We start from the raw sequence: 22,834 nt of genomic DNA, 5'->3' as shown, positions 1-22,834 counted from the left end.
TGTTCACTGCAACTTCCATGAAGATACTCAGATAAATAATCACTGGCTGAAAAGTCACAATAGGAGCTATTTAAACGTTATGCAGAACAGAAAAGATCTATCTTCTATAATAATACTGCGGATACGACCACTAAGAGGCTCTCCATGCTGCCATGTCATCGTGGAATGTTCACCTTCCACCTTCCACATGAGACATCATCTTTCCAAGACCAACACTGAAGCATTAGATGTAATACAAAATAAGGAGTTCTTTATTATTTATACAAAACTCATACATTTAAAAAAAATTAAGTTTCAAGAACTCTGCTGACCCCCTGAGGAAGCTAAGAGCTTTTATGGGTCCATTAAAAAGCCCTGTGTGGATGATTCCGTCACCAGCCTCCTAGCCACAGGAACAAGGCACACAACTCCAGGCCGTTCACGTGGCTCCATCAGTGGCTGTGTAGGCCGACTTTTCCTATGTTAGGCTTGGCAAGCAAGCCAGGATTTCCTGGACAACGTTTAAGAACACTATCTTCTCTGGCCCAAACTAGAGGTGTTTTTATGTTTTGTTGTTTTTTATCAGCATACAAGTTGATTTTTCTTTATTTCTGGAACACTTTCAATAAATTCCTAGCATAAGAAGCTTTATTACAACATATACAGTTTTGATACAGTTTGTTTACAAAAAAAAAAAAAACTATCTAAAACTTTCAGCTAAATAAATTAAAATGTCTTTAAAGAAATTAAAGTTGGCTTAGAGAAATGGTGTTTTTCTTTCACAACTGTGTTTCTACATTCTAAGTTCTGAGAGAGGTCACAGACTTGCTTATACGTGACAGAGTCACCTTGTCTAAGCAACACAGACCTGATATCTTTAGTAAAGAGCATAAAACTGTTCCTTAAAGCCTAATGCTGAAAAAACATGCTATAGCCAATCAGACAAACATTTATATTTAGACAAGAGGCCTCTCTGAACAAACAGCCTACAGAGATAAATGCAGTGATTTGTTTTCTTGATAGAGAACTATTTAGCACTGCTTAGCACATTATTCTGTAGTTTGAGAAGAGTAATTCTTCCCTTGAAGAAGCAGGTCCCCTTCTAAACAAGAACGTTGGTTACAACCCCATCAAAATAGACCAGCACCAAATGAATTATTAGTTTACAAAAAAATAAACTTAGCTCTTATATTCTCAAGTTCTACAACTCAGACTAAATAAATTAACTATAAAATCAGAAGTTTTATCAGCTACAGTATAATTTAAAAATCCATTTTTAACCCATTAGAGGTTGGGGGAAGGACAATCTCAAACTAAAATCATCATCAACTTCATCATTTCATCAAAAAAAAAAAAAAAAAACACCTTTTTTTTTCAGCTTGTATGTGCTTTCAGAAGTGAACTCTATGTAGATTACCATCTGCATCTGTGATACTTTAAAGCATAATATCCATGTTGAGATCTTTCCAAAGAACACAGCATACAAAGCAAACTGTTTTCCAATATGAGGAGTCTGCATGGAAAGGACCTCAAACCTCTCTGAAAGCGAAAAAAATCAAGCAGTTGTCTCACTGATCACATCTATTCATCTTCCACAAGACATTGCATTGAGATTTTTAATTCACAGATTTTATGTTAGTCCTTTAGAACCCAATGCCCATGTTTCAGTTCAAACTGTCAGCCTATTCAAGCTGCCTTCTTGGTGCAAGTTCCTTGAAGGTCTTGTAAATTTATCTTTGACCTATGCAGAAAAAGATAAAGTAGCAATATAGAAAATGTTAGGAATGCGAAATTTTAATTTGAGAGTATAGTGTCTGAATATTAAGCTTTCATACTGCAGTTAATTTTAAGTATAGGGAAAAAAAATGTTCAAGCTATTTGTCTTACCTGTTGTGAATCATGTGACTTCTGACAAGATGCCCTGCTGCCAATGCTGCCATCAGTGACAACTCCCCAGCCATTACTGTACCACATACAATTCGGGCCAGCTGCCGGGCATTCTCCCCAGGATTGTCTTTGCACGCTCCTTGAACACCTAGCATCTGTGGCCAGAAGAGAAAGATAGTCGATTCACTACCTTAAAGTCAGGAACAACAATTTATCACAAAATCAACTAAAATAAGGACAAATAATGACAACAGCATAAAATTAGACTCCAGTGGATGAAGTACTAAATTTCCAAGAATTTACAGCTAGGACTAACAATTCATATACCATAGTAACAAAATCCACAAGCTGGCTGGCAGTGTACATTCAAGTGCTCTTTTAATCTACTCTCTCAATTTGGATCCACTGGGAAGGAAACAAAAGATCAAGACCCATAACAAGAGAATAAGAGCCATACCAGTACCAGATAAAATATGGAGGGGAATGATATGTAGTATTGGCTAGAAACTGAACCCCAACAGTTAGAGCTAGGCTTGAGATTACTGGTTTCTGTGCCAGATGTGTCATACCTGCAGACAGGCCTGCTGAGGTAGAAGGCTGGTCCCACCACCCACAGTTCCTATTTCTATAGATGGCATGGTGCAACTGATATACAAATCTTCATTTGTGGGACCACTTGCTTCCATTAAAGTAATACAGTTTGAACTACCAACATTCTGTGCTGCATCCTGGAAAGATAAACAACAAAAAAAGACAGTAAAATCCCTTCACTTAGAACAATGTAACAAAGAAGAGAAGTGGAGGCTGGAGACTCACCTGTCCACAGGCAATGTAAATAGCGGTAACAATGTTTGCGGCATGGGCGTTGTAGCCTCCTATGCTCCCGGCCATGGCAGAGCCCACCAGATTCTTGTTAATGTTTACATCAATCATAGCTTCTGTTGTTGTCTTCAGTACCTAAATCACAATTGTACACATTTTATATCTTCCCCCAGGAGATTCACAGGGGTGTTATCCAAATCTACTTTATTATATCTCCGGAAAGCAAGAATTTAGATGCAGCCCTGCATCAAAAAAAGTATCAGTAATGTTTGCTCCTGTGAATGCCATAGACAAATGGACAAGGTACAATAAAACAGCCATCTTTAATGGAAAAGATAACCTCATAAATTTAACTTTATTAAAAATGTTATTGGGCTGGGGCTGTAGCTCAGTGGCAGAGCGCTTGCCTAGCATGCATGAGGCACTGGGTTCAATCCTCAGCACCAAATAAAAATAGACAAATAAAATAAAAGCATTCTGTCCATCTACAACTATAAAAAAAAAATTTTTTAAATGTTGTTATTCCTTTCTCAAATTTTTTAATTCACTTAAAGGAGAAGGACAAGGAAAAGAGAAGAATAGAAAACAAAATAAAGCATTCATCCAATCACTTACTTCTCTGACAACCTTGGCTGGAATGACAGCTTCACAAACAACAGTCTTTCCTCTTCCTTCAATCCAGTTTATGGCAGCAGGTTTCTTGTCAGTACAGTAGTTACCACTAACTGCTAGAATTTGCATTTCAGGGAAATACTCATGAAGTTTCAAAAGTGCTTTTTCTGTACCCTATTAATAATCAAAAAACAAAACAAAACAAAGCATTAAAATGAATTAAGTATTCATCATTTTTGAACCCAGGGCCTCAAGTATCTACTCCATTACTTGACTATATTTCAACCCCATCCCCACTTTAAATTTTTTCAGCAAAATTTTGAAATGTTAATCCCAAGATCCTCCCCACCCTCTCTGAAATAAAGTTAGTGCATGTCCAATGCCAAGTCTAAATTAAAAGTATCAAATATAGACACCAATCAACAAATGTTGATGTATAACAGGAGCCAAATCAATCAATATTTAGCCTTCAATGGATTTAAATCAATTCAATCTTTGAGTATGTAACACATGTATGAGGTACCTCATGACAAAACAGAGATGGACATAAATGACAAGTCTGTTCCTCATCTCTATCTCCCTACCACCTAATAACACTTCCTGGGACAGTCATTCCTACAAGTTCTACATCTACCCATGTATCCTTCAGATACAGTGTACCCATATTCACCTTGGAAATCATGTTCATTCCCATGGCATCCCCTGTCCTGGATTGGAAACGGATATAAAGGTTGCGTCCAGCCATATTGATATGAAGTTTCTGCAGACGTGCAAATCTGTAAACAAAAGCAAAGATTTTATTTTATTCTTTTAAGATGGAAATTATCTTAAAATCTATTTCACAGCCAGGTATGGTGGCATACAGCTTGGGAAGCTGAGGCAGGAGGACAGAGGGTTCAAGGCCAGCCTCAGCAAAAGTGAGGCACTAAGCAACTCAGTGAGCCCTTATCTCTAAATAAAATACACAATAGGGCTAGGGATATGGTTCAGTGGTTAAGTGTCCCTGAGTTCAATCCCCAATACCCACCCCCAATCAATTTCAGTCACTTCAATTCACACTTAAGAACTCATCGAGATTATTTATTGTTTCTTTAACTAAACACATGAGGTATACTATTTCAACTCTGTCTCATTGTTAGATGAAAGGGGGTGAGCTATAGACAGCTGTTTCTTAATAAACTTTAAAATTCCAAATAAAATCAAACATACTAGTTTGAACTATAGCAGGATTATAATCTGTAATGATTATGCTCCTTTGTAAATTTTACTTTCTGCATTAAAGCAAACCTACTATACTAATACTAATCTTGCTTGGAAAATCTCATCTGAAAAACTCTACTGCTAGGCAACAGTCTAAATAGATTTTCTATCTCATGCTTTTTTTTTTTTTTTTTTTAACTACTTTACCTCTATGGGGGAATTCATTTGAATATCTATGCTCCAAACATAAATTTTAGTCATTCTAAATGAACAGATCTTAAGTTTGATTATTTTATCTCAAACAGTCAATATATTATCAATTATATTTAGCAATCACAGAAAATGGCACTATTTCTAAAATAAGCATATCTAAACAAATACACACAGACACACAGACACACAGACACACAGACACACACACACACAGACACACACACACACCCCTACCTGCTGGTGCTATCAAAGGCCTCCTTTATCACTGCAAACCCTTCAGGTGTTTCAAGCCAGGCCTTCACTTCTGCTGAGTCACAAGCGCGGGGAAGACGCACCACTGGGCCACGAGTCATACCATCTGCAAGAACTCGGCTGCTGGCACCTCCACCAAGCTACATAATGTATTTCAAAAACATGTTAACCCAGAATATACTTCTGTTTGTCCCAAAAGGTATCCTTCATGGTCCCCAAATCTGTTCTGGTTGCCTTGCCAAAGATATATTTTAAAACACACAAATTGCCAGGCATGGTGGCACACACCTGTAATCCCAGCAGCTCGGAAGGCAGGAGGATCACAAGTTCAAAGCTGGCCTCAGCAAAAGTGAGGTGCTAATCAACTCAGTGAGACCCTGTCTCTAAATAAAATACAAAATAGGGCTGGGGATGTGGCTGAGTGTTTGAATGCCCCTGAGTTCAATCCTGGGTACCAAAAAAAAAAAAAAAAAAAAAAAAAAAAATCCTGAAACACAAATAAATAAATTCCAACTTACACCAATTGCTCTACAGCCTCTATTAGTGCTGGCCACAAGGCAACCTTCTGTTGTTGCCATTGGAACCTGAAACTCTTTTCCATCCAAGCACAGAGGTCCTGCCACTCCGACAGGAATGGGCATATACCCAATAACATTCTCACAACAAGCTCCCATCACCTAAAAGGCAAAATGAGGCACCAAGTGAAAAACTACACCATTATAAATACAAAGTAACTCATCCTAGCCCCTGTCATTAATAACTTTCTTAATCTTTTTGTTTATCAACAAAATTTTTAGTTTGCCCTTTAAAAATATTGAAAATACTAAAACTTCAGTAATGACTATAAAAAGGTAAAAGATTTTGAATTTCTATGGCCTCCATTATAAGCAGAATACAAACTTAAAGTAAAATAATTTTAAAAGGAAAAATGTACATATAAAAAAAACTAGTCAAGGGAAAAAAAGATTAAAAGCTATAAAGAAAATCTTCTCTAATCAAGAAAACAACATACCAGGGAGTAATTATAATCCCTATAAGGCAGGTACTGGAGAGAAGAAGGCTCTGGAAGTTTTTCGGAAAGTAACTGTCGGCGAATAGATACACCTCGTTCATGGGTTTCCATCAGAGTTTCCAATTTGTAAGCTGGGATATGCTTAGCATTGACCAACTGGATGATCTCAGCATCACTAAGGAATTTTGCACCTTTCTAAAGAAATGGAAAAGAAAATGGGAGGGAGGTCAGAAAGGGAGGTCAAGAAGACTTGAAGGACTACACTATTCATAATGCTAAATACTATTCATACTATTCATAATGCTAAATTAAAGTAATATAAATCTTTTCTATTACATCCCTATCGCTTTTAATACAGATATTCCAGAAAATAAACAATTCATTTAATATAAACAATGCCAAATTAAAATAACATGAATACCACATATTATAGTTTATATTATAAATATTAACTCACATTAATTGCACCAATAACACTGTGACATTTCTGTACATGTGTACATCATATTTCAATCACTTCCACCCTTGCCTTTTCTGCTCCCCACCACCCCTAGGCCCACTTCCCCTTCCCTAACAGTTTCTCATCTACTTTCAGGCCTTTTTTTGTTGTTGTTGTTCTTTTAGATATAGATGACAGCAAAGTGTATTTGGACATATTATACATATATGCAGTAGTACATGGAGTATAACTTCCCATTCTTGTGGTTGCACATGATGTGGAGTTATACTGGTCGTGTACTCACACATGAACATAGAAAGTTATGTCTGATTCATTCTACTGTCTTTCCTATTCCCATCCCCCCTCTCATCTCCCCTCCCATCCCTTCATTCCCCTTTGTCTAATCCAATGAACTTGTATTCTTTCCTCTCCCCAATTCTTATTTTGTGTTAGCATCCACATATCAGAGATAATGTTTGGCCTTTGGCTTTTGAGGATTGGCTTATTTCAACTAGTATGATAGAATACAGCTCCATCCATTTACCAGCAAATACCATAATTTCATTCTTCTTTATTGCTGAGTAATATTCCATTGTGTATATATATCACATTTTCTTTATCCAATCATGTGTTGAAGGGCACCTAGGTTGGTCCCAGAGCTTAGCTATTGTGAACTGAGCTGCTATAAACATTGATGTGGCTATATCATTATAGTATGCTAATTTTAAGTCCTTTGGGTATATGCCAAGGCCAAGGAGTAGGACAACTGGGTCAAATGGTTCCATTAAGTTTTCTAAGAAATCTCCATTTTGCTTTCCATAATGGTTGCCCTGATTTATAGTCCCATCAGCAATGTATGAGTGTACCTTTTTCCCCACATCCTCCATATCCTTGCCAACATTTATTGTTATTTGTATTCTTGATAATTGTCAGGCTTTTTTTTTTGAAGTTTCCACATTATGAGAGAAAACATGGAATACTTGTCTGTGTCTGGCTTATTTTGCTTAACATGATGTCTTCCAGTTCCATCCACTTTCTACAAATGACATTATTTTATTCTTCTATTGTGATCAGTGCCACAAAAAAAATATTTGGTATACAGGTATCTCTTCTATATGCTAACTTCATTTTCTTTGGGTATATAAACAGGAGTGGTATAGCTGGATGATAATTGTAGTTCATTTTTAAGTTTTTGAGGAACCGCTCTACTGTTTTCCATAGTAGCTGTACTAGTTTACATTCCCACTGTACTGAAAGATTTCTTTTTCTACATCCTCACCAGATTTGCTATTGTTTTTTAAAACCACTGCCATTATGACTGGGGTGAGGTGAAATCTCAAAGTAGTTTTGATTTGCATTTCCTCACTGGCTAAAGACATTGAGCATTTTTTAACATATTTATTGGCATTAAAAATGCAGTCTACAAGGGAGCTTCAGGAGAGAAAGGTCACTTCTGGTTGGAATTGGGGCAGATTTTCCAAAGATGGTCACATATGTCTTAAAGATATGGAAAGGGAAGGTACCCTAGGTGACAGAAACAACAGTAACCCAGAGCTGGGACCTGTGTTTATAGAACAATAACATGATTCAACTCAAATATGTATGAATAAAAAATGAAGATGAAACAGATTCAAGCATATGGTATTTTGCTTAATCAAAATAAATCTTCCTATTGACTAAAGATAAATATAGTAGCTAACCTATCAAAACTACTTTCATCTTTCAAGTTGGAAGTTCCAAACTTCAGATATCTGAAGATAAAGAATTATTCAGCCCATATATCTTGCTCAATACCAAACCTCTTTAGAGAGAAGATAAAAAAAGCCAAAGTCTGAAAGATCACAATGTTAAGCACTCTCAATTATAGTAAAGTAGTACTCTGGACCAGCTTATTTTAGGAGGCAATAAAGAAAAGATCAGAACCCAGGACAGTGTATTTGGACTCAGTCCAGCTTCCCTCCTCCGCAGTACACCTGCTCTCTGTAAGCCCAAGACATCTATAAATTAAATGAAGTACTCCAACCAATATTTATTGCTTACAGTATTACAACATGTGATAAATTTATTTGTTGTGCACACAAATACTATATAGTCCTGCTGACGATACCAGCTCTCAGAAGAGGTAAAACACAAGCACTATAAGAGGAGAAGTCAAAAAAGTCTTTGGCTTTCTCTAGAGGGAGATGAACTGGGGTGGGGATGTAGCTCAGTGGTAGAGTGCTTCCTTAGCACAGGCCAGGCCCTGGGTTCAATCCTCAGTATGAGGGGAAATAAAAATTATACACACATACACATGTAGACATATGTGTGTGTGTGTGTATAGAGAGACATGTCTATACGTATCTATCATCTATAGATATCTATACATATATACATAGGAAATGACCTGAATAGAAGTAATATCAAAATGAAAGTAAATTATTTATAAAACTAAACAAATGCCAGACCAAAACATGAAAATTTCCCAGAGTTTCAAAGAAAAAAAAATCTGTTAAGATTCTGATGTCCACCCAGAAATTTTGCTAACCCTGTATTCAACAAAAACAGTTATAAAAAAACATATATACAACCAAACACACCTGCACTCTTACACATAAGCACATAAAAATTAAGAATTAACTTCAAAAATAAATACTGCAAGATTTCACTTATATAGGGAATCAAAGATAGTTAAAAAGAAGAAGAAGAAGAAGAAGAAGAAGAAGAAGCAGCAGCACAGTAAAATGATTGATGGTTGGCCGGTGGCTTGGGAAATAGGAAATGAAGAAATGTTGGTTTACAGGGTGATATAAGGATGAATAAGCTCTGGAGATATAATATATAGCAATGGTCTATAGTTAACAATACTGTATTATAGACTAGAAATTTGCTAAAAAGGTAGATCTTAAGTGTTCTCATAAGGAAGGAAGGAAAGAAAGGAGGTAGGAAAGAGTGTTAGGTGAGAAGTATGTTAATAAGCAATTATTCACAATGTATATCAAAACACCAAACATACAACCTACATACACAACACTGTCAATTATACCTTAATAAAGTATGTGGGGGGGAGTACCTCTTAACTAATAAACATATGGGGAAAAAAAATAATTAACCAGATTATGAATGAACTCATAGTTATATAGGTTAAAAAACCCTGTTCAAATCTCAGGAAGGGCAGGCTGGGGTTGTAGCTCAGTGGTAGAGCATTTGCCCAGCATGTGTAAGGCTGGGTTCAATTCTCAGCATCACATATAAATAAACAAAATAAAGGTCCAGAAACAACTAGAAGAATGTTTTTTTGTTTGTTTATGGTGCTGGGGATTGAACCCATTGTGCATGTGAGGCAAGCACTCTACCAACTGAGCTATATCCCCAGCTCTAGAATAATATTTTTTAAAATATTTTTTTAGTTATACATGGGCACAATATCTTTATTTTATTTATTTATTTTTACGTGGTGCTGAGGATCGAACTCAGGGTCTCACAGGTGAGAGGCGAGTGCTCTACCGCTGAGCCACAACCCTAGCCCAAGAAAAATATTTTTTTAAATCTCAAGAAAGCCAGCTTCCTTATGAGTTGGCCTACAAAACAAAAACAAAACAAATTTTCTTCTATCTTTGAAGTTCATCTCCCTGTTAAATATTTCTCAGGCCTCAACACATGAAAATATAATAGTTGTTCATCTCTCTGATATATAGCAATAAGCTAGAAAAAGTTTTGACTCTGAATCAGAAAATATCAACCCTCCCCCACTTTTTTTTGTTTTGGTACTGAGGATTAAACCCAAAGGTGTGCTCAACCAGTGAATCACATCCCCAGCCCTTTTTTATATTTTATTTAGAGACAGGGTCTCATTGAGTTGCTAAGTGCCTTGCTAAATTGTTGAGGTTGGCTTTGAACTTGCAATCCTCCTGCCTCAGCCTCCAGAGCTGCTGGGATTACAGGCATGTGTCACTATGCCTAGCTCAAACCCTACTTCTAACTACCATTTCCCTCATATATTACTTAAATGTCTTGAGCCTCATGTTTCTCATCGATAAAACAGAAATAATTCCACTATCCAATAAGGTTGTGGAGAATAAAGACAAGTAACACAGTGCCAGAATTTAGTAGTACTTAGTACTACTAATAGCTTCTTCTTCCTTTAGTAAAAAAGCTCACTTTAAAGAAAAATTCAAAGCTTAAGTCTATGCTGTTGTCCTCACCTCTGCATTCCCAAGTATCTGTAGACACTCTTCATTAGGCCGAGGCTCCCTGGGAAATTCAATCTCAGATTCCTGTGTCACTGGTTCAGATGAAATATCGGATAAGGAAGAGCCACCAACCATAAACGTAGCTCTGTTTGAGGTGTCAGTTTCAGCCACTAAAGGTTTGATAACTTCAACTGTTCAAGAGATCAAAAGATATCTCAAAACACTGAACATAATTTTTTAAATGGACTCAAATATTTGACAAATCAGCAATGGAAGAATTCAAAGTGAGGAGAATAAGAAATTACCTCTTCTTTCTTGGTTTATCCCTGTCTCTTCTTCCACTGACTGAAATTTCTGGTTATTTCTAATAAGCGTAGGTTCACGTCTACAACAATTATCTGGAACTTTCTTTTGGGCCACTACAGGAGATATGATAGGGTTTTTTAGCGAGAGCGTAGATTCTGTCTCTGCTTGTTCAAAGAAAATGTACTTTACAGCCAGAAGGAGAGCTAAACTTAGGGTAATAACTTGTTCAATATCCATGCTGATCATTCTAAATAAAAGAAAGCAAATTAAAATATTATTAATATAAAAGGTACAACTTAACTTCATTAAAGTACTATGATTAATATATAACAAAGCAGATTTCAATTAACTTACTTAGAGAGATAAAATTGCCAGAGGGAAACACTTGGTTCAATTCTCTTGGACACATTTTCTTCAAGTCCTAAAGAAACCTTAGAATGTTCTGCTGTACTGTTTTGAGGAGAAGGATCAGCTATCCAGCGACTATGAGCATGAACGAGAACCAAGCCTAAGGACTGAAATAAAATTTTAAAAATCGTATCTTCTGCTTATCAATAGAACTTAAATTTCTCATTCTTAGAAATTGAACAAGCAGCCACTATCGTCCACAGCACCCTGCTACCATGATAAAGAAAGCCCCAAGCTTTTTATATGGCTAAAGTGTGGTCCCATTAATAATGAAATATCCTAAAGAACAGGTTTTCAAGAAAGAGATGGAGGAACTTGAAATTTTTATTTATGTGAGAGAGACTAAGACCAGGAGCCTCAAATAAATAAAGAAGAAAAAAGGGAAGAGAGTATCATATCATTTAAAAAGCCAAAAATTATATAAAAAAGAACAGGAAGTAAAAAACAAAAATGACTAAAAAGATAACCTTGGAACTATGAATATGGAAGGAAGAAGAAAACTATGTCTTTACCATAATCATCTTGACCCTCTGAGTTACAGGATTTGGCTTATTTTCTTCTTCTTCTAAAACTCGGGCAAAATGGCTTAGCTGCCAAATTGGTCGACCCTCACGGCTTTCCCGAGAAAGCTACAAAATAAGTCAATATTATGTGAGAAGGTACTGATTTTTCCTTAAGTGGCCTAACGTAATGCAAAATATTACTCTAATACTATGCCAGAAGAATTGTTCTTACCTCTAATACCAAGGATACACAAGCTGGGAAAAAAGTCATGAACACGAAGTAGTTGGCAAGAACTGACATGCAGCCAAAGCAGCACATAATTTCAAGCTGACGCACCCCTGCTTAAAGAAAAATTCAATGTGTAACTAGTAAAGTATATGTATTTTCTCTTTTTTTTAATAGATGAACACAATATCTTTATTCATTTTTTTATGTGGTGCTGAGAATCGAACCCAGTGCCTCACATATGCTAGGCAAGCCCTCTACCACTGAGCCACAACCCCAGTCCCAAGTATATGTTTTTTCAATGGTACGTATATCACAAGGACTTTTGCTGCAGGTAGACAAATATGACTATTAAACTCTTTGCCATTTACTGGAAACAGAATCATCAACTCAAAAGTGATGCCAAGGCTTAGTGAACAAGAATTATGGCACCAAAGACCTAGTCTTTTCCCATATTCCTAACACATCACTACATCAGGCACAACAGTAGTATTCAGTACACATCTAACATGTTTTCAATCCTCTTTTATCAAATGGTAGTTTCAAGACAAGGTTATAGAGGACAGGATCTACTGAAGAACTTCCCCCTTCCAATTTACACTACTGATCGAATATTACCAAGGACAAAAAAGAGAGCATATTGCCAGTTATGTAATTCCTGATATAGTATCAAAATAAATATTTCTTGTGAACCACTGAACTCTAATTTCCATATAATCTCTTTGGTGCCTCCTTATGTTCTTATAATTTGGGTTATTTTACTGATCTTTTTGAAAAATAATAAATAAAAATAGTAATTCAAGATTGAAAATTAACAACTAAATTAACTTCCTTTCCTCCTTCCCTCCTACTCTCCTTTCTTTCTGGTGCTGGGGGTTCAACCCAAGATCTTTGCACTCTATCATGGAGCTAAATTCCTATTATCAGGTACATATATTTTTAAAATTTAAAAACATATTTTCTTTGCTATATAAAAATCTTTATTGAAAGACAGAATAATATATAATTAACCATCAGGAAATTTAGAAGAAACATTATATATTTGAAAGTCAACCAACTGCTCCCTTAAAAGTTAGATAATTTGGGTTGGGACTGTAGCTTAGTGGTAGAGCACTCTCCTGCCTTGCATGTGTGAGGCACTGGGTGCAATCCTCAGCACCAAATAAATAATAAATAAAGATATTGTGTCCAACTACAACTAAAAAAAAAAAAAAAAAAAAAAAAAAAAGAAAGTTAAATAATTTACTTCTCAAAGAATAAGCTTCCTTATTGAGGGTTGTAAAATACCAAGAAGAGTCACTAGAACTATAATTAACTAACCAAGTGAGGAAGTCATAAAATTTTGGCCTAACTATTAGGAAACCTCCACAATAGCATACTATATTCATTCTGATAAATTTCCAAGCCAAATAATTTTTATCCTATATAATGGAGTCCTATGTATCTATTACTCTACTATGCAACTGAGTATGAGGAAACGTGTTGAGGTTAATGTGCTTACTTGCTAAAAGGTACTGTATGCTATCTGATTAAATCTTGCCAACCACCCTGTTAAGGAGATCTAATAACTCAGATGTGTCCAATTTCTCACTCTTATACTGTCTCATACATGACAATTAAAACACAAGGAACCAAGTCACTAATTTTAGTCTGGAAATAGCAATGGGTAGAAGGAACTTTCTAGAACAGCCTTGGAATACAATATTGGTTAAAACACCAACAAACGGGGGCTGGGATTGTAGCTCAGCAGTAGAGCACTTGCCTAGTATATTTGAGGCCCTGGGTTTTATCCTCAGCATCACATAAAATAAATAAACAAACAAAATAAAGCATTGTGTCCATCTACAACTAAAAAATATTTTTTAAAAAATAAAATAAAATAAACCCCAACAAAGTGGGACACAGAAAGATAAGATGGAAAGAATAAAACACAAGTAAATAATTTGCTACTACATTTTCACTAAGGTATAAGGCAGATACACCCACACAAAAATATAATTTAAAGCTTTTGAGAATAATCTAAAAGTCAGAATTTAAGAGTAAACACTACCGGACTGCAGTTATAGCTCAGTGGTAGAGTGCTCACCTAGCATGTGTGAGGCACTAGGTTCAATCCTTAGCACCACATAAAAATAAATAAAATAGAGGGATTATGTCCACTGAAAACCAAAATAATTAAATAAATAAATAAAAGTATAATGCCCATCTACAACTAAATAATAATATAATAAATAATACAAACTGGAAAAGTTCTTTTTCCTCTTTAGTGGCAATAATTATTTTAAAATGTATGAGAACTTGCTCACAAACCTGACATGGTTCCAACGCCAATCACAAGACATTCAACAAGAGCATCAAGGGTGAATGTAGGACCCAAAATTGCCATTCCACGAGCAATATTTTCCCTTACTTCATCCTAAAATACAGACCAAAAATTATCAGTGAGAATAAGCTACAAAATAACTTTTAAAAATGTTAGACAGCATTCTAGGACTTATACTAAAATCTAATTTACTATTCAAAGAATAAAATAATCAGACTAACATGTTCAAGATACAAAGTTTGGTAATATAGAGGGTCAAACAAAAAACATACTACTTTGCTTCCCTTTTCACCGAATGACATATTTCTAAGGAATATTCCTTTAAAGTAGTACATTAATTCTGTCATTTAAATTCCACATAATTAAACTCTACAACATTTTATACTTTGGCTACCACTGACAGAAACTCTTAGGTCTAAGTTTGTTCTGAGATCATATTAGTATTATGAAACCTAAATTATTTCCTTATCAACATGCTCAAGTGATCATAAACATTCATCAATATATAATCAGGGAAGAAATATAAATTATTTTATATTCAAGATACTCTGATGCAAGATTGTTAAAAAAAAAATAGGTTTTAAAAGTGATTAGTGAACATCAAGATGAAACTTAAGATGGAAATAATGCTTGTGTTATTTCAAAGGATTTAAAAATGAATTGGCCCTGGTATTCTCCTCCTCCATTAGATTGTATCCTGCTCTTTCCCTCTGTGTGTTTTGCTAAGTAGATATTCTTATTTATCCAAAAGTCATTTTATCATAACTTTTGAAACATTCAAAATGGAAAATGGAGAAGAATCAAAAATCCAGCAGCTATGCAATTATATTTGAGTCATTAGATACATGGAACTATTCCCAGGGTATTGATGCAGAATAGTCTAAGTACTTAAAGAATTAAATTTAAAATTTCAGGCAACCCCTAAATCTTGATTTATGAAGAAACTCCATTGATCCTTCTTATCAATGTAAACTGAAAAAAGAAAAAAAAAAGGAATACTACTCACATTCTGTACTAAAAATAATACTTACCTGTGAATTGGAACTTAGGGCAAACTTTGCTAATGCACTTGCTCTGGAAAGGTCAATCAAAAGTAGGAAAAAGGGCAAAGCTTCACTGGAAAATAGATAAAATGAACAGGTACATTTAACAGAGGAAAACATATAATTTAAAAAATCTTTTTAAAACAAAACTCTTTCCCCTCCCCCCATACTTTGTATGATCCACAGTATATTTACCTTCCTGCAAAAATTATACACTTTACTTCTTTGGTATCCTCAAAGCTAAACATAATATTTGCCCAAAATATTTTCAAAAAACATTTCAATGTTAAAAAGTAAATATATTTATACTGAAATACTTCTCAGTGTTTTATTAAAACCGTATAGCAAAATATCATTCTAACTTTTAAAATCTCCTGGAATTATCACTGGGAATACACTAGAATATATAAAAATTTTGTTCACTACTTGTGAACAATAAAATGTAAAAGCAATAAAAATGTATTTTCAAAGAAAGTACATTTAATACTTACTTCAAGCCTGTCAATTCTTTATCTAAGAAGTGAATGACAACTGTACTGAACACAAAACTTGAGAAAATTGTGAAGAGGCCAGCAATACCTGAAACAACAAAATTCAACTCTGAAAAATCTATGCTTTATTACACAAATAACAACATTTAGTCTCAGGTAATGTTCTGATGTCTAATAATATTTTTTCTAGATTATTAAGATCTTAAAATTTGGAATGTCTACTTCTCAGTAATAAGAAAGCAAACTAGTAAATGCATGCAGCACAATTTCAGCAATACACACATTTCCAAATACTTGATTTGAACAAACAGGTTGATCCCCACAGTAAATAAAAAATCTGATGGCATACCAAAGAAGTGTAATATAAAAAAGCATTACCCAAAATATATTTTGATCCAAGTTGACGTAAATTCTGGAACTGGAAGTAAATATACAGGATTGCTATGCACCGTGTTATTGTTAGTATTATAATGTCACTGCTCAAAACATCCTGTTGGAGAGAGAGAAAAGAAAACTCCAATAAAATAAGCAATCAAAAATAAGAATTTTTATGTTGTATGTCATTAGTTTATATATTTTCACGAAAATACAAATTCAGCCATAATACAAATCAAGTAAAATATCAAACATACAAATCAAAAATTAAATCCAATTTTTAAAAAGCCCATCATTAAGCCAGTTTATCATGATCATTTTTCACTTTAGTTACTTCTAAAAGATATATTTCTCAAATAAAGTCAATTACACTGATTTGTGTAAATAAGACAAAAGAGTATTTCTAGATCATTCCCATACCATGCAAATAAATGGAAAACTGACACAAGGTTATGAATATTAAAATAAAGGTTTTACTCATAATTTTTTGGATTATTTTCTCTAAAAGGAGATACTCTTTAGAAATTAAAAGTGTAATTTACTATGGTCCACATCAAATTAATTCCACTGACCTCTTCAAATTTTGGACACTCATAATTCCAACCACAGATCTTGTCATTACCAGTAAACATGTTCATAGACATCATACAGATGGTCAGTGTTACTGTCCCCACTATGACTTCCCAGGGATGTGAGGCCACAAAGAGGCCATGCATTCGGAAAAGTCTTGACAACATTGTAGCTATAGATTCCTTGGATCCTGGAAAGAATGAATATTAAGTGTGAAAATTTTGCACATACCTGACTGTACTTTTAGGAAAGTTTTAGGAAAAGTATACTGTAAACCCTGCTTTACACACTTAAAGTCCTATACATGACCATTTTATACTGTTCTTTATAATTCTGGAAAATAATTATAGTCAAAAGGACCCTGTTATTACCTCTTTACTCAAACACTCAAATCCTCTATTACTCACTGACAACCAACTTAAAAACAGCCAGTTCTTAAAAACTATATGAATTCAAGCATTTATGATCAAACCATATAAATATCCCAGCTCTTATTATCTGTGCCAAGAAGGAGAGCAATAAAGCTGAAAACAAAAGTGAAAACCATTATTCATATTTTCTAATTACTCAAATATAAAATACATATAAACACCCTCTTCACTATCCACATTCTGGTTACACAAAAGGTAAATATCAAAGAGTATATCTGTTGAGCAAGCTAATGTAAGTCACATTAATTTATAACATCCTCAGAGGTGGGAACCCATTATACTATTTCATTCTCTTAAACATGTAAAATAAAGCCACTAGCAAAATGATGTTTAATAAATCTCCTTAATGTTGCTGTCAAAGAAAAGTCTTTTCTGATATTTCTACATTAATAAAAAGGGATATGAATTTTGCTGTGGTGGCTGTTTTTCTTCTGGCAGAATTGTCAACAACAGGTCTAGAAGACCAATGCAAAAGCATTACATGCGAAATCCTCCTAAATTTTTACCCCTAATCAAAACTAGAACAACAACAGAAATGGGTGGCTGGCTGAAATATATATATCCATAGCATGCAAAAAGATTCCCTACAGCGGAGCTGGGGTGGGAGTGGTAGAGCGCTTGCATGTGTGAGGCAATGGGTTCGATCCTCAGCACCATAAAAAACAGATAAATAAATAGTTCAATGCTTCTTTCTTTTACTTAATTTGTTGTCTTTCTATTTTCTGTCTTCAGTAGATGATGAATCACTCACTTTCTTAGTAAATGTAATTAATGTCTCTTTGAATTCTTGCTAGAGGGGCTATCAGTGGGCTTTTTAAAAATTAATTTTAATTGATTTTATGGGTAATCCTTATCCCAGATATTCATTTTTTTAATGTGCTTTAGTTGTAGAAGTGCACAATGCCTTTATTTATTTATCTTTATGTGGTGCTGAGGATCGGACCCAGTGCCTCACCCATGCTAGCACTCTGTCTCTACCACTGAGCCACAACCCCCACCCCTTCATTTTCATAAGAAGTAAGGTTTGCAAGTTCCTTTGTATACACCAATGAATGAAAAAAAAAAAAAAAAAAAAAAAAAAAAAAATATATATATATATATATATATATATATATATATATATATATATATAATTTTTTTCCAAATCAGAATATCTAAATTATTATTGAGGGGCTGGGATTATAGCTCACTATCCACATTCTGGTTACACAAAAGGCAAATAAATATCAAAGAGTATATCTGTTGAGCAAGCTCCTGTAAATCACATTAATTTATAACCTCCTCAAAGGCAGAAACCCATTATACTATTTCATTCTCTTAAACATGTAGAATAAAGCCACTAGCAAAATGATGTTTAATAAACCTCCCTAATGTTGCTATCAAAGAAAAGTCTTTTCTGATGTTTCTACTTTAATAAAAAGGGATAAGAATTTTGTTGTGGTGGTTGCTTTTCTGCTAGCAGAATTGTCAACAATGGGTTAGGGAAAAGAAAAAAAGTAGCTTTAAGAATGAAACCAATTACCAAGTATCATCTCTCAATGTATCACTTCATGTTCTCTACATTTCAACCATACCAGGACATCAGCCAGATTAACTGGTTTTCAAACTGCAGGTCACAAGCCTTCACTGTATTAATCAGATCATGAAATCAATTCTGTTGGTCAGAACAAACATTTTTAATAAAATAGAAAACAATATAAAATAGCTTTGGGGTAAGATACACAGTATGGGTATTATGTCTTAAAACTCCGTGTAGCATATATATGAGTGTGTATTCTGGCTTCCAAAAAAACAAGCATTTTTAACTGTAGGTCACAATTTTAAAAGACTAGCAGTCACAAAGGTATATAAATGAGGCCTGCACCTGCCTGTGTTTATTCATGCTTTTCAACCTTATACCCTGAATCTTATTCATCATTTTTCCCTCCAGTATCTTGCAACAAAAACCTGAAAAATGAACAATAAAATACGATCTATTAAATTCACAGGGACTTAGATTTAAAGTACTGGATAGCTTTAAATGTACCATAGGTTCAAATCCTTCTTAATGACAACCAAAACCCTCATAAGAGGTTAGATGTTCAAGACAGTTTCTATACATAACTTCTTTCCCAGATTTAAAACAAAACAGAAAATTCTATATAAAATGGTCTAAAGGATCAACTGTCAACATTGCAGAGAGTAATTAAACTAAAGACTCAAAAGTAAATCAAAATTATTTCTAACTCTGCACCACAAAAAAAAAAAAAAAAAAAAAAAAAAAAAAAAAAACAGAAACTCCTTCAATTTGGGGATTCTTCCCTGAGTCAATACATCACTATCAAAGTTATTCAGATGAATTAAAATCTGAACTGCTACCAGGAAGGAACCCCAATTATACATTAGGCACATTATGTTTTCCCTTATATTCCTGGTAGTATTGTCAATTTTGCAACCATTTTTTTTTTCTCTCCTGGGTATATAGTTATCTTTTCAACATGCAGGGTAAAAAACATTCACATTATCCTGTAAGCCACCCCAAACCCTGAGAACCACACCTATTTGGAAATACAAACTGAGCAACTTTACAAAGGTGTGTCAAAAGTAACTATAATTATAATCAATGTCATTTCTCATAGCACCCTCCCAATTCACTGTGATTATGTAAACCATTTACTGTCACAGAATCCAATCCTCCCCCTTCATCAGCAGTTGAGAATAGTACTAGCAGGCTATAGGGTAGCTCAAACAAATTTAATAAACAGTATTTACACCATGCTGCAATAATAAAAATATCTTTTTAAATCAAACTACAGAAATAAGCAACATATGTGTTGCTTATTCTGACTGAAGTTTGCCAAAAATATTTCACATATTCTTTAAAAATATGGATAATTTAAATTCACTAGAACCCTTAAATTCTGCTACTAAAACCACCTACCCCAGCCAACTGCTGAAAAGGATACTTTAGCACTGTACTATGATTCTTTCCTCCCATTCAGCACTCCTCCTATGTTATACATTCCCGTATTTGATTATATAGCATCAATATCACTAGTCTCAAAGTAATTAATGTATACATGATAACCTCTTGAAGGCAAGAACCATATACTCAATCTACTATCCTATAAAATCATCATCATCTTGCACTAGAAATCAGATACCTGGATTCTATACGCAATTCTATTACATGTTACCTGTTTGAAATCACAAACTCTCTTCATTCACTTATGAAGTTCTTTCAAAGTTCTCTGACAAAGTAGTAAGTGAAACCATATGAAACTGCCATTTTGTAGGTAAAAAAGGTTGTTTTGTAGGGGAAAAAAGTTGAAAAATAATGGCAATTTCATATAGGTGAACCAAAGTTGAAGTGGATCCCATAAAATGGCTGTCTGTCCATGGTCTACAAATCCAATAGTGTGCAAACATGCCACAAACTCCACATAACCCCACTTCATCTCAAAATGTCATGCCACATGTACAACCATTCAATGTTAATTTAGGAATCTATGCACAATTTTTTAAACCTTCATGATACTAACCACCATTGTCCTTACTGCCAAGTTATCATAAGTTCTGGAAAGACACTACCTCAAAGCAGCCCTGCAAAATCCAGTCTATCCCCAAAATACACTTTGTGCCTTTGCTGGATTACCCATAAAAAGTCTTCCACTGCACGTATAAGAAAATAAGTCCACAAGTAAACAAAAATCATTCACTACTTTGTGAGTCGCTAAAATTATGAACAAGTACTTAGTATACTAAGTACTATGTTTCCTATGACTGCAGGACCAAATCCAAGTAAGAATATTCTCAAATAATGAAATATTTCCTATGAACACTTAAAATGGAGTACATCAACCTCCTCCTATCAGAGAAATCGATTGTTTTACCTCCAAGGTGCATTTTTCCTAACCCAAACCAAATAACTCCGGAAAATATATCGGGTTTGAACTAAAGGACTGCAGCATCAAAGACTCTATGCCTCTTAGAACCAAAAAAGACTCCTTTCAGTCCCTGGGTGAGCCCCTCTTTAGGCTCCGCGTCCATTCAACCGGTTCCCATGGAAATAACCGGGCACATTACGCGACTCCACTGCTTTGGGTTAGTTAGCAGCATTTAGGGAGATCTTTCCAGTCACTTAAAAGAAAGGTCCCGACTAACAGCAGCCCCTGGGCGTGAAAGCCTGGACCCTAAGGACGCTTCTCCCGTCCACTCCGCGATCTGCCGGCCCCGCTCCCCCTCCAACACCCAGCATTTCTCGAATTAAGGGGCCTCCGTGATCACCTTGCCTGGCACCCGTTCCGAACACCCAGATGATGGCGACTGCCTGGCCAGCAAAGCCTCCTTCGGACAGGGCCAGCGAACGCGGCTACGCCCTGTTGGTCCACAGACGGTGATGGCAGCCACAAAAAGGCCGGACCGCCGCCCGCCCAGTTGGGCCTCAAGGACGTCTCCTCACAGTCCCCGCGGGACCCGGACGCCACACCACACCGGCGAAGGGCAACCGCAGCTCCCGCTAGGTCTCCGGGGGCTGCCCGCAGGCACTCTCCTGGGTCGGGAGAAGCTCGAGAACCTCCACCAACACGGTCCCAATCCCGCTCCTGCCCCATTCCTCCCTGTTCTTTCGTGACCATTGCCAGTCTCACCTCCGGATCTCACTAGAGGCCACCGAACCCGGACGCCGGTGTTCAGCCTGTCTCCAGTCAACGGAGACACGGAGCGGAAGGAACTGTGGATTTACGCACGCTCGGGGATGACGAGTCTGCGACCAATAAGAAAGGATCGTCCGATCGTCTAGCCAATCATCTGGAGGCTGCTCGGCCTGACGGGCTACGTCACGAACGGTCGCCTTAACAACCGCCCACAGCTCTCCCCAGGCCGAGAACCAGCACCGCACCATCTCTCACCACGTCCCAGCCAACCAATAGTTAGTGGAGCCTCAGCACCAGTGCCTGCCTATTGGCCGAAGAGCCGTGGGGGCGCAAGCATGGAAAGTGCCTAGGCGAAGGCTATAGGGGTTCTGGCGGGTGGAATGTCCTGCAGCCCCCAGACCTGACCCGCAGTCGTCCTGGCTGTGAGTTTACTATGAAAGACAGAAGTATGAAGCAGAAGCGTGAGGAATATGGAATATGGAGCGTGAGGAATAACGCAGGGTTTGATTGAGGGTAAAGAGCTCAGTTACTTAGTGTAAGAGAGATGGAGGGAAGCAGAGGTGGCCATGAAAAAAAAATAGGAATATAAAAAAGGGAGGGTGGCAACGAGGTGCAATCCAAACCTCAAGCTGAATCTGAACCACACCTCTCTGAGACTTACCTATGAGTGTAAATGCCTCCAGCTATCTATATATACCCCCTTTGAAGGCACCCGTTGCACACCATTAATTTTTTCTGAAATTCGCCACTCCTGTGCCTTCTCTTAATTCCCTCTGCTCCAAGTCTGGTTCAGGCCTTTATCATCTCTTACCTAAAGTAGTGTGCAATAACCTCTGCTAACTGATCTTCCCACTCCTGGGCGCTTCCACTTTGTCCTGCAGGACTGCCACAGTAATTTTCCTATTATGCCATAGGCCTGCCCCTAAATCATCAAGA

The 22,834-nt window shown here is 36.0% G+C and overlaps 1 protein-coding gene across 1 annotated transcript; it reads right to left on the bottom strand.

Moving 5' to 3' along the window:
• Positions 1–228: 228 nt before the first annotated feature.
• On the bottom strand, positions 229–21,970 carry Hmgcr (3-hydroxy-3-methylglutaryl-CoA reductase). The gene is made up of 20 exons (XM_076856083.2): positions 21,893–21,970; positions 16,836–17,023; positions 16,267–16,378; positions 15,889–15,976; positions 15,386–15,470; positions 14,342–14,447; positions 12,038–12,144; positions 11,815–11,931; positions 11,249–11,409; positions 10,894–11,141; positions 10,601–10,779; positions 5,978–6,172; positions 5,484–5,642; positions 4,948–5,105; positions 3,971–4,076; positions 3,304–3,474; positions 2,683–2,823; positions 2,436–2,594; positions 1,867–2,021; positions 229–1,720 (listed from the first exon to the last, which is right to left on the bottom strand). Exons 2-20 carry the CDS (start codon positions 16,998–17,000, stop codon positions 1,666–1,668), a joined length of 2,667 nt encoding a protein of 888 aa, XP_076712198.2. The 5' UTR covers positions 17,001–17,023; positions 21,893–21,970; the 3' UTR covers positions 229–1,665.
• Between the last annotated feature and the right edge of the window lie 864 nt (positions 21,971–22,834).

Source organism: Callospermophilus lateralis, chromosome 5, assembly GCF_048772815.1.
Source record: "Callospermophilus lateralis isolate mCalLat2 chromosome 5, mCalLat2.hap1, whole genome shotgun sequence".
Taxonomy (NCBI): Eukaryota; Metazoa; Chordata; class Mammalia; order Rodentia; family Sciuridae; genus Callospermophilus; species Callospermophilus lateralis.
The sequence above is the reverse complement of the archived record's forward strand: the minus strand, read 5'-3'. Positions and strand labels throughout refer to the sequence as shown.

Coding starts and splice junctions, on each gene's coding strand:
- Hmgcr (XM_076856083.2), bottom strand. CDS start 17,000: ATGTTGTCAAGACTTTTCCGAATGCATGGCCTCTTTGTGGCCTCACAT. Junction 11,142..11,248: donor TGGCAATTTTATCTCTCTAA/GTAAGTTAATTG, acceptor TCTTTTATTTAG/AATGATCAGCATGGATATTG. Junction 2,824..3,303: donor CAGCCAAGGTTGTCAGAGAA/GTAAGTGATTGG, acceptor ATTGTGATTTAG/GTACTGAAGACAACAACAGA.